The sequence below is a fragment of the Amblyomma mixtum genome, chromosome 3 (genome assembly GCF_055824585.1).
Source record: "Amblyomma mixtum isolate Tamu chromosome 3, ASM5582458v1, whole genome shotgun sequence".
Taxonomy (NCBI): domain Eukaryota; kingdom Metazoa; phylum Arthropoda; class Arachnida; order Ixodida; family Ixodidae; genus Amblyomma; species Amblyomma mixtum.
The window spans coordinates 192056555-192069968 of NC_143014.1; the positions used below are offsets into that span (position 1 = coordinate 192056555).

General features: G+C 41.8%; 1 protein-coding gene across 6 annotated transcripts in view; it reads right to left on the minus strand.

Moving 5' to 3' along the window:
- The window catches only part of LOC149353077 (protein SCAI), a 68260-nt gene that overhangs the window by 25970 nt on the left and 28876 nt on the right, over positions 1-13414 (minus strand). For all 6 annotated transcript variants that reach the window (XM_089582294.1, XM_089582293.1, XM_089582295.1 and 3 more), the window contains one exon: positions 7973-8073. In XM_089582294.1, coding sequence (XP_089438420.1) covers positions 7973-8073 — 101 coding nt within the window. The remainder of the gene's footprint in view (positions 1-7972; positions 8074-13414) is intronic.

A 13414-nucleotide genomic window follows, 5' to 3' on the forward strand; every position in this document is an offset into this window, starting at 1 on the left:
GGAGGATTCCTTCATGATTGTCCTCTGCATTGCAACGAACCGGCCTTGTGAGCACAACTTGACAGACTTGTGGAACAAATGATTCCAGTAGAATGGTGCGCCCCTGCAGTTTGCTACTGAGGGGTGTTACCTACGTCTAGTAGGTCATGACACTTATCATATGCACATGTTGTCTAGAGACAGCGCTTTACGGTGCACAGCACTATACATGAGACACTATTATTTAAACCGCAGAGCAGAGGAGCATGGCAAGGCATGTGCAATGGACTAAAAAAAGAGCTATTCTTCAGCTTCCTCTGGAGATAGACTGCTTGCAAATATGCTAACGAAAAGATAGAACCAGATAAACGACAAACAGGTGGCACAGCACACATGTCACGATTAAACATACATGTACCAAAACAAGCAAAAAAAGCCAGTTTTTTCATGACCGAAAATGAACAGCACAACAAAGAAGCATAGGCACAACAAGGAGATGAGACATTGTGAGACGTACTACGTCATTCCATACTATGTGTACCATTTGCCCATCAATCAGCATGATGAGCCAATAAAAAAAGCTTACAGCCACTCCCATTACAGGTGTGCCTTAGACTCCGATGGAGTGGATTAGGAGATTAGCTTTGTTGAGAGAGAACAAGCTACAATTAGAATTTTCATCACATTTTAGGGTGCATATGGCTACAACATTTTTAGGGATGATTTGAAATCCATCAATTTGAAATCTATCCACCAAATTTGAAATCAAATTTGAAATGTCCAAACCAGGTCAAGCACCTCTTAAAACAACTGCCAGAATACCTTTCAACATGTCTGCAAGACGTGAACTTCACGAGTGAATATTATGCAACAATTACTAACATTGAAAAAAAAAAAGCATATGAGTCTTCTGTGCATAATCTGCAACTAACACCAGTGCTATATCAAATACAGAGATGTGGCTTGTGCAAATGAGATGTTTACAAGAGACAATATGGGATGGGCACAAACTTACCACTGAGGTTTATTCGAGACACATACAATTACAGTAGACTCCCATTACGACACTCAGTTAGGGTATGAGGCCGCTTTTGAAAAGCAATATTTTTGATAAAATTCATGTTTTCAAGTTTTGTTTAATAAAAATGCGGTATCATTCCTGAAGGAACTGTAATAAAAATGATGCTTCTAATTAACACCGTTACAAATATACAGCCAAAGTTGTAACCCCCTGCATATTTTTGCGAAACCAAAACTAAACACTTTCCAGCCAAATAAACACCTCACATTTGCGTTATTTTTTTGTTTGTTTTTCAGTTCAGACTCATAATAACTTTTTGTTACCATCTATGCCTATTTTTGTTCGTATTATAATAAAATAATCACAAAAGCGATGCAAGATGTTCAGAACACATTAAATAGGTACGTCAGGATGCCAACACTGCAGTTTGGTTTGTACGATGGCATGAGTCACTTCAAAAATGGTAACAGAGGAACGCTAGTTGTTCTGAAGCACATAACTATCAAACCGGGTCCGCTAACATAGAAAGCTTGCCTGATAGGTGGCCAGCAGCATATCTGGAAATCTCTCCTTTGGTGCACTAATGCGCAAAAGCACGCACGCGCGCGCACGCACGCACACACGTGCACACACACACACGCACACGCACACACACACACACAAAAAGTAAGCGGCCACACGAGCAAAATCAAGGAAAAGCAAGACTAAGGAGAAGCTGAACTACCAAATTGGTGGATTTTAAGTATCCGGGACACTGGCTTAAGGCATTTGTAACTATTCTGAATTGTTTCTTTGAAACTGATTATTTTGCCATTCCTCCTTATGCGAGTAATCTCTGTGTGAAATTTTTCATCGAAACTTTGCACACTTATTTCTTATACATCTAGCGTGGTGTACCTGCTCGCGGAGTTGGTAACAGCTATGCTTCAGAAGAACAAAAATAAGAGACACACGGCTACCTTGCTGGGCATTCGAAGCGCTCGCAGCAGGATGGAAAGCAAAAATCAGAGAAAAGCCCCTCCCCTCCCGACCACCTACCCACACACGCACACACAAATAGCAGCCGCTGTGGTATACAGTGAGAAAAAAAAGATGGTGAAAAAGAAAATAAGAACAATACAACTTTCAACCAGGATAACTGGAACCTGTTTCATGCTCTCAGTCTCCAGCTCACTTAATGCATAGTGCAATAAATGCTCTATCTGCAATTATTCTCACTCTTAGAGGATATTTTTAGACCTATTTTTCTTATTTTTAGTCCAATCCTAATGGAACTGTACCACCTTGCTCAGTTTTTTATACTGATTTCAACAATTAAATTACCTTTCTTAAAAATTAGTTGGTTCCCAAGATAATTAATTTTAATTAGTCATTCATTAGTACCTCGGTGCAAAAAAAACTGCTCAATAAAAAACCATTTTTAATCCAGGGCCGCATAGTATGGTGAGTAAAGAGTGCAATAATCAAAACCATTTTTTTCATTTTACCCTCATTAGTAATTTTACAGCATTTGGAATATCAATGTTCAAGGTGTGAATGTAGTGCATCAATAAACTTTGTGAAATTATAAATTTTTGAAGTTCGATTGAACAAACCTGCTTCGATTATTGCACACACTGTGCCTTCAGCTTCCCTTAGCAAACAGTATGACATCTCTATCTGTCCTCGATGTGGAGATATCGACATATTGAGACAGCCAGATGTCCAAAATTTTCATGCCATTAAATTGTCGGCTCCTGCATAGATTCAGCCCACACAATGATCTGAATTTAATATTATCGTCAAAATGTTGATTCCTTGAAGGAAAAAATGGTACAGTTGGAAAATAATAGCTGTAGATTCCACAAATCTCATTTTTTTAAAATCGATTTTTCGGTCACTTTTTGGTCTCAAAGACCAGTGTCCCTCCTTAACATAGGCATGGTGACGGCAACTATGCATGACGTCCGAGATTTTGTACCTGGCTGTTGCTTGTTCACGGCGGCCTCAAAGGCTTCAGCAGCTTGCTGAGCTAGCTTTGCTGTTGAGTGATGGATGACCTGACCAGCGGCAAGATACAGAAAATCAGGTGTGTCGTAGTATCGCTGGTACCCTGAATCCGAAGCCGCACAGTCATGCACAACACCACGAAACGAATGAATTGAAGCTTTAGCAGATGTTTGCTGCGCATCTTTTAAGGCATAAGCCTTAATTGCCCCACTGGGAGAAAACCCACCCCTCTCTCTCTTTGTATGTGCGTGTGAGAGAGAGAGAGACAGAGAGAGACAATACTCGATGGTACCCATAAAAGATGGTGTCCTCATGCAACCTGGCAGGTGGCGGTTAAACCTGATTGGTCGCGCAAGGTTGCTCCTCAGGACAACCTAGATCGCACAAGTTCCACCGGAGGCAGCACCTGCCATCACAGGGCAGTGGCGCACCACTTAGCCACTGCACCACTGTGCCAGGAGTAGTAGGAGGACTCCCAGGGATCTATGAATGTTATGTAGAGAAAGACCAATTCTGCATATATGGGCACTGATCCATCAGAAGGGGTGCGATGGCTACGTAGAGTGCCATGCAGAGGTAGAATTGCCAGCTGCATGGCATCAAGTTACATCATGTTGGAGCGCGCGGCGACTGCGTTCACAAAGTGAGTGAGCGGGCTTCCACCTTCTCATACGCAAGTAGTCTTAAGTGTATCTGCCAACTTTTTTTCTGGTGCCTTTGGTGTCAAGTTCCATGCGCCTGGTTGCAGTCATAGCAGTCAACTTATGCAGTGTGCCACGGCACAGTGGTTTCGAAATGTCGTTTTTTTGCAGTAATTATCACGCCAAAATGCTTCAAGACAAGATTGAAACCATGCGTGAAGTCGACATCAGTGCGTTTTTGAAAGAGGATATTGCCAAAAAGCACGCTCATTGGTTTGGTACTTTGCGACTCGGGGTCGGAAAGCTGAAAAATTGAGCAATGTACGTGTGGCCATCCTGGCTACTTTTGCTTTTCGACCTAAGTGGTCGCGCAACATCCACAACTCGCAAGTGTGAATCTGTGAGTCGCGGAGGTTGCACTATTGTTTTGATAGAAAAGCGGCAGTCACATGATAGTCACACGCTGCTCGATTTTTCCAGCCTTGCAGCCATGCTCACAGGCGGTCGCAAGCCCTTCGAGCCTCCGGTGCAGTCTCCCTGCTACCCAGCTGGGAGGTGCTGAATGCTGCCCACCCCTTCAGTTTTGAAGGCGAAAAAGAGGCCTTCAGATATTTTCGGCCTTCGGAACAGAAGGTGCTGGCCAATGCCTTCCAGGAATAAGAGAGAAAAGTGATGACTGAATATTTTATAAAAATAAAATAGGGTAATCTCACTACCAGACTGCTTCCCGACTGCAATGTACCACATATTGTGTTCACTTTAGTTAGCTCAAACTTCAGTTAGTTCGAACTGCACTGGCGTCCCCGTGGAATTCGAATTAACGAGGTTTTACTGTATGTTCCTCCAATTACCTCATGGCATATATGTTGATTTCATGTCATGACAGTGCCTGTAAAGATATAGTAATACAATGTTCAGGGTTTCTTTTTCAGTTCTTGCGTTCAAAGTCTGTGATTTCAGTGTGTATAAACTTTGCGGCATAAAAGCGCACTTCCCTGGCCAGCTGTTCAAAACCAGACAAATTCTTGGTGAATACTTCATTCTTTGGTTATACACTGTGGCGCTCTCAGATTGCATAAAGGCTAAATTAAATGTGCACATAAGCCAGTCACCTGTAGTGCCCATCTTCTAAACACTTCTTTTGCACTAAATATATTGTATTTATTCCAATGTCAGGTGAGTTCTTTTACCGAAAATAGAAGTGAAAAGATACCCCTCACATTATAATAAAATATTGCCGCAAATCTTTGTAATGTTTATTTGTTCACAATCAAGGCTGCTGGAACGCAGCTTTATCACTTTGTTTATGACGCAACATGCGACCATACTTAGCTTGAATGATTGTAGCCAGGTGGAACCTATTCTACGCTGTTTGAGGCTGTTGTGGTTACTTTCCACACCGTATCTCTAAAGTTCTTTGTCAGCTTTAAATTGAGCACGGCCGAGAGCAGTAGGCATTCTTTCTTTGACAGCCGGTGAGCATGCTTGTTGCTATCATTGCTACCATCGAGTTCAGTTCTTTGTGGGTGCAGATCAGCCCAATAAAGAGCATTGTTTGGAAGCCTTTCGTTGTGTTCCTGCCTGCCGGACTGCCGTCACTACAACATGATATTATTATATGTGTTAGAATTGAATATTACTCTGAAACAAAAGCATATTATGTCTTATTTGCTCACATATTCTTTAAAGCATCGTGCAGGCTGGTCCCCAACTTCGGGAAATGGAAGAGTAAAAAAAAATTTAGAATGCCACATTGATCGACCAATGGAAGCTCCGAGCCACATATCCAACTAAGGCGAACAGCACGGCGCATCACACATCGAAGCAGCAGCAAAGCAGCTAAAAACTAGTCACTGGAAACAGCGTATTTGCGAACTGAGCACAAATACAACACATCATCATGAGGAAATGCGATAGAACACTCGATGCATCTGGTGCGCTTTATGGTGACGAACTTGAGTGCTGCCAGCATTTCTCTGATGGCTCCACATGCAAGATGACTCATTCAAATGCTGCTGAGAATGGCCACCCACATTCGGGAAGCATTATTCGCCCCATGGTGGAGTGACTGGGTTAAGTTTCATTTTTAAGGCTAAGCCTCTAAAGTGCATGGTCATCGTGATGATGGTGTGGTGGCACTCCCTGCTCATCTTTGTGTCTGCTTTATCTGATAACCCTTTTTTTTTTTTTGTAGCTCTCTTGGAATAGAAAGGGCGCGTGAAAGCCATTTTTTTGAGGTACTCTGGTTCATCAACTTCTACCTGACTTTCCTTACGTGGCTGCTTTCTTTGCGTTAAATTTGTGGTCTTTTTTTTTTGCACACATAGTCGACCCTCATGTTACAATTGTATGTGCATTTTTTACCCCATTTCGCACCCACAAAGTCAACCCTCATGTTACATTCAAACAAACACAGTAAGTAGGCAGCAGACACAAAACAACTTTGCCAAAGGCTTTGCCACGGTGCTTTGTTCCCTTTTCTCACATTTGATAGATGCACCAGTCCAATGCAAGAAATATGGAGCAGAACATGAGAATTATCGTCATACTGTTATATTATGACCTCAGTAGGAACAGAGGTGAAACTAGTAAAGCAATCTAAAATCAGTAAAGCAGATAGCTGCAAGAGCAATGTCAATTAAACTAAGGCATTAAACTATCCTTCTATGAAAGCTGATTCTTTGTCTGAAAGTAAAACTGATAAGATTTTTAACAGATTTCACCTCTTAATTGTATATGTCTATATATTTTACTTCTGCCGCTCTGTCTGAGCAAGACTAGGTTCCTAATGCTGAGATTTTAGCCCCTATTCCTGGTGGGGTCGACTTTGTGTCAACGTATATACATGTGTACTGTGCTTGACACGCAGCTATCTTCTTCGTGGGATCCTTAGTGACAAGTTTTGTATCTTTACTAAGACAATGGCTCCATGATTCCACTGTATCGAGTTGGAAAGAGTTCTTATTTTTCATGCACCGTCTAGGTATAAAAGCACGCTTGATTTCAAAATAAAGCCGGTGCCTGTATGTCTCGAGTGTTTTCTTCTGTTTTATCTTCTGCACTGTTTTTCTGGAAATATGCCATGCAAAACCAACTAGTCCAAACCAGACTTTTGATTAAAACCTCTCTGCTCATGCTACAAAACCTGCTGCTGATGGCAGTGCCGGAAAATCTTTTCAACATTGTTCCAGAACACTTGTCTGCAGCACATGAGCCAAGCCTTCAAAATGTTACCATTTAGGAAGTTTCGGCAAACTAATAAACTGACTACTACAACTCTTGAACATATACACCCCCTCACCATTTTCCAGCTACCACAACTAAAGGGCTTATCTGACTCATGACTGAAGATAGAAAACAGCAAGCAAATGTTATTCCTGCTAAAAGGAAACAAAAGCCTCGACTCCAAAATAAAACAAAGTAATATTTTATGTGGCTTCTATTGACCTAGTTCGAAAAAGCTGCTTCTCTATGCAGTTATGAGGACAGAGCTGCAATTTAGCCTTAAAGAGGGAAAGTATAAGTGTTTGGGATACGAACTCTTCTTCTCACTCAGAACAGCACAGTTGTGTATTCTGAACAGAAAACCCAGGCGCAAATTCTCACTGACATGGTCAGCGCCTTCAGGACACCCTCATTCCATTATAGCAAGCATAAATCCCTCATCCCAGCAACTGCAACAGCACGCAAATGCAAAGGAAACAAAGAACCACAGAAGAGCTAAGCACCACCAAACCTGCCTTTCCCAGTTATCTCTCTTGGTTCCAAAGGACCTCAAAAGCCTACCACATACCAGCGCACCACTGCAAGTACCAGCAGCCACTGCTGCTTGGGCACAGATGCTTCTATACCTTAAAGTGCAAAGAAAAAAGAATGCTCTGTGCTTTGATTCGAACAACCTCAAAAATAGTTATACTAACCAAGATATTTAAATATTATGCATTTCAATCAAGGCAAACTTAGCCTGCTCTCAAGTGGCTCAAATTCTCTCAAACGTGCAGAAATATGCCACCACAAACCAGCAAAAATTTTTACTTAAGAGCTCAAACATGGCCATGTTTCCCTCGAACTTGAAAGATAACTGAAGTAAACAAATTTATTGTTGGCAACTTAATCAACGTGGCCGACAACACCACAACTACAAGGCAAAAATACATCATTCTACTGAACTGTGCACAGGTAAGCACATAGCAACGTGTTTGAGTGTGTTGGTGGGGTATGTACACACATGTGCTACAAAACGAATTCACTTCACATATGACTGAATTTCTGTCCTTTCAAAAAGCTACAAGCACAATGCACTTTTATGTTCACTCACAAATAAGGAGCAAAGTAAACCCACCTTGAACATTCGATGTAGTTTTAGGACAACATGACAGAAGATAAACCTCAGCATCAACAACCTTAGGAAGTCATCACCATAGAATTGCAAGTATGCGGGATCTAGGGGACAAAAACATCAATACACTCATCAATACACCAATACAATAAACATCAAGTGCAACTAGGACTTCAGCATGCAAGTGTAGAAAAATCTGGCATTAAAGAAAACCGAGAAATCAAGGTGTCTACCAGAACAAGATTACCATATTTACTCGTGTAATGAACCCACTCACATAATGAACCCACCCCTCCACTTTTGATGTTGAAATTTTACATTTTTTTTTTAACCATTAGTTTCTCACGATGGGTTCCTGCCTTTGATGACATCTGCAGCACAGACTTTAATAACACGCCAAGATGCTGGTGACAATAACATCCCGATGTGTTTGTTAATCTTTTGACGAGAGCTCTTGCGAGGGGGGGTGGCGCGCTCGGTGAACTTGGTAGAGTGCCAAGACGTTGTGCGCCCTTGACAGAAGTGCCAGCGGCGATGGCTTGCTCGGCATTCTGCCTTGCACTGGCTGCGCCGCTGTATGCTCAGAAAGATAGTGAGTGCTTGAGCATCGGAGAGGAGCGTAGCAGTATAAACCAGAACGCCATATAACATCCTCTACACTGCAAATGCTATGAAGGAAGCAGGACCTTCAGACCCCCAAGCGATTTGGTGAGCTCAAGATCAGGAACAAGAATGCCTAACCCCTCACCACAGCTAAGGCTTAAACATTCGAATAACACACTCGTGACAGTCCTGCGAGTTTTTTTTTTAACCTCACATAAAAAATGCACACCTCACCTTCAGGGCCAGTGTTCAGCATTTTCATCTTATCTAGCTGCGATTGGTCAGTGCCGCTGGCTATCACAAAATTGTCAAATCGCGCCCAAAACTCCCAAAACTCCCCCAAAAATTGTTAACTTTTTTTTCCCACATAATGAATCCTTCCCCCAAATTGATGTCAACTTTTCTGGGGAAAAAGTAGCTTCATTACGCGAGACATCAAATCCCTTGATTTCTCCAGGCTTTTTTCCTGGCTGTTTGATTTAAAATTTCCTGAAAAAGTCGCAGTTGTAAACAGTGATGCCAGAAGCATCCTACATTACATGGAGTTATGAAATAATGTACTTGATGGATGAACCATACATAGCCCTGCCTTCTTATGGTAGCTGATCATAAATTCCAGCATGAGGCTGACATAACAGGGGGCGCACACACTGATAAATTCTCGGTAAAAATCATCTACAGCGTTTCCGATAAAACTGCTGCGGAATAGAGCACTTTTTTATTTATTTATTTATTTATTTATTTATTTATTTATTTATTTCAGTACCCTCAGGGCCCGAGGGCATTACAGAGGGGAGTGGGGTACAATAGACAAAATGACAAAAGAACAGCAGTTACAAGTAACACAAAATGAACAAAAATATGGCTCGCTCAAATCAGTAGGTTACAGCAAATACAATCAAACAAATTAACAGTCATTTAACACGAAATTATGAGCAAAGGATAAAAGTAAGCATACCACGCAAACAAAAAAAAAAACACGAGGAAATTGTTGAAAATGGCAGGAAAACACTGGTGCACACATTCTGTCATGCCCTTAAACAGCAGAAATTGTGAAGGGGAAAAAAAACAAAAAAAACACCAGGTCTGTTTGAACTACAACATATGCTGAAAAGAATAAATGGCAGGGCGCAAGAATTACATGTACTATGTTACCATCAAGTTAGTTAAAGCTGATTTAAACACAGAATGGTCACTTATTTCGACGACCGATCGGGGAAGGTGATTCCATTGTGCCGATGTGCTGGGGATGAATGAGTTGTAAAAGTGGTTTGTTTGGCATGAAAGAATACCAACTTTATGACGATGATCGATCCGAGCTGAAACGTAGCAAGGTGGCGTTATAAATTTTCTCTTAAGGATGGGGTTATCATAGTAAATCTTATGGAATAGACAAAGGCGGGATATATTTCTACGTTGCGTCAGTAATGGGAGTGATAAGCTTGATTTCATGGCACTGACGCTAGAGTTACGGTGATAATTCGAGAGAATGAAACGGGCTTTCCACAGAATGCTTTCCGTTGCAAAAAAAAACTGGGTTCTTAATATTCACTATTCTGTCCCTTAATGGGGAATGCGGGGAATCAAATAAAGAAAACCTCAAAAAAGAATGAATTTTAGAAAACACCACATTTCGCATCTTTAAGGTTTTTAATTACCCTATGTACCAAAAAATGTTCCCTGCAAATAGCCCAGAAGTGACTTTAAAAATGTTTTACTGACTGCAGGTACCAAGAAACTGGCTGAAATAACCGTGAAAATGCCAGTTTTCTCAAAAGCGTTTTTTGACCCGACTGTCCTGCTTGCAGAAAGCACAGCACAACAACAGCTTCATAGATTTTTATGCAGTCTGTTGCAAAATTCTTTATGCAGTGACATTCCTTTATTCCTGAAATACTTTCTCAGTTTTTCACTCTTACTAATATCACATGACGATAAACAGTACATTACGCAAGCGTGGATATAATTCTGTGTAGAAAAAAATCAGGCTGCTAAAAATATTTGGAGAATGTCACTGCATCAAGTACTTCTTTGGGTAAAACTTGACTTTTTTTGTCCCGCCAGGTTTTCTACAAGTAAGGTATAGCAATGAAGTACGTAAAAATTATTAATGTCAAAACAGCTCCAGTCCATGGTAGAGAGAGGGTGTGGTTGATGGTTCTTTGCGATCACAAAAATGAACAAGGGAGGGGAAAACCTCAGGTTGCTTGAGCCAACGTTTCGACAAGGGGACTTGTCTTCGTCTGGGCAAAGCGTTCATCATTGGCAGGGATTAAATAGGGCCTTCGCTCCGAGGAGGAAGGCCCCGGGGGTGGGGAAGGAAAGTGGTGTGAGAGGGGATGCGTGTCAGGAAGGGGAGGGAGGTGGACCTTGATTCGGTGAACCTTGACACGCATCCCCTCTCACACCACTTTCCTTCCCCACCCCCGGGGCCTTCCTCCTCGGAGCGAAGGACCTATTTAATCCCTGCCAATGATGAACGCTTTGCCCAGACGAAGACAAGTCCCCTTGCCGAAACGTTGGCTCAAACAGCTCAAGATATTTTAGTGAAATTTTGTATTCAAACATTCATTGGACTTCCCAATTAGCACACCAAATTTAATTGCTCTGCACCGAAATTTAAAAAATCACCTCTGAACCCCATGTCCCTTCAGCATAAGCTGTGGTGCAAGAGGGGTTAGGAATTTTCGCTCCCTATCTGAAGCTCACCAAATTTCAGTGCTCAGTGTTCAAGTTTAAACTGCTACGCTCCTATCCGATGCTCGAGCGTTTGGCGGCTTTCTAAGCATACACTGGTGCAGCCGGGTGTGCAGCAGCATCTTGTGCTCTGCCAAATTCGCCGAGCGTGCCATCCCCACAAGAGCTCTTGCCAAAATATTCATGCAACATGATGCGATCGGCCCACAGTATCTTGGTGCGCTACCGAGGTCTGCGCTGCGGAAGACGCGAAACTGAGGAACATGCTAAGAAAAGCTAAAGCTAACACTACAATGACAAAAATGGTGGGCGGGGGACAGGTTCATTATGCAAGTGAGTTAATTACCCAAGTATATATGGTAATAAGTAAGGCAATTATCGCTATCCTGAGGAAACTGGCCAAACAAAAATCATGCAAGAACACTGCAGGTTATGAAAGCACAGCAGGAAAATAGGAACCAACTCTTACACTCATCACTACCAGTGGCAACCATATCTGAGCATTGGACTCTGTGCGAGTAAAGCCTAAATAAAAGCCTTCACACCTTTCTGTTAAAATATAAGGCATTTACAAATCAAACCAGGCTTTTAGTCCAACCATTATAGACATTTTTAGATTCATACCATTCGTTCTTTCATGGGCTGATAATCAGGCTATCGCTGGGATTTTCGGGAACCTTGTAGACTGAAATTAGATTCTGGAGAGACTCTACAGCTTACAGTAAAAATCTTGATATCGTAAACATTCTCTCTGGTACCTAGAGGTTGGAAATGGCGAAGTTCTACTGCACAATGCATACATGATTCATTTTCCTTGTGGGGAGGTGCCATTTTCGTGTCCCCCAAAGTTTAACTTCCACGCATAACACGTGTGAATTGTCTTGCTCTGCTATACTAGTAGCTACCAAGAGCAGGAAGCAGTGCTGAGTCACATCAGAGCAGAAGAAACAGTTCTTTGGAGTTGAACTTGGGCCAAGTCTCACTTGGGAAGAACAGAGCTGTATCAGTCAGCCATGTACACCAATTTTATAGAAATAATTTATTAATTACATTAAACAAAGTAATTATTTATTTCGTATAAAATTGGTGCACATGGCTGTCTGACGCAGCTCTGTGCTTCCTCAGCGGAACATAGCCTCGGAACCCATGTCGTCCAACCTCAGAACACTCCCAGTACTGGCATGGGCCTTATAACAACAATGCTGGTGAGTCAAACATCCTCAATCCTCTAACAAACTCCTTCCGAAGAACTTCTTGCTCTGGGACAGTAAGCAAACTTATTATTTTAACTGCAACAAATTTCATTTGTGGCAGCATGTGCTGTATCCCTATGTTCTCAAGAACATACCCTATTTTGGTCAGCTTACACTCTCATTTAGTAACTGCGATCACAAGGTAGTGTGACAGCTTGACTGTGAGTCAGCCACCGAGATCGTGCATTTCTTCCAATTACTATCCCAGAACTTAAACTGACTTTTGCACCACAATTATAAACACATAGTAGTGCTGACTTCTTAGTGTCTAGACTTGCAAAGATAAAACTAGACTGCAGATTTCATCTGGTACTAAATTTGATGAAAATTAAGTAGTTCATTCAAAATTACTGAAAATCTGGTGCTTTTGCAAGAGGCTGAACAAAATGTCAAAATGTCAGGATACTCATAGCTGTAACTACTATGGCAATATCTGTTGAGGGAGGAGCATCTCTATGTAAACTTCTGAACTCTATGGCACACATACAGTCCTCTCTGACAGATGGCACAACAAAAACTTGTGTGCATAAGTTCTATGCCTCATGACCCAATGATTCATACTGAAGAAATATCTGGCAACACTGCAAGAGCGGGGGCTAGTTGGTGCTTCATACTGATCAATTCGCGCTACAAGGAACATACACACGGAAACACAAACGCACGAAGCGCGCTTCGTTCGTTTGTGTTTTCGTGTGTCTGTGCCTTTTAGCACGAATTGATCAGGAAGAAATATGTATACCATATTTACTCGCGTAATAGGCGCATTTTTTTTTCTTCAGAAAATCCGGCTCAAAGTTCGGGGTGCGCCTATTACGTGGGGTACAATTTCCAGAAATTTTTTCGACTCGTGAAATTGAACCAACTGCATAAACGCATCCGTGTACGGGCCGCA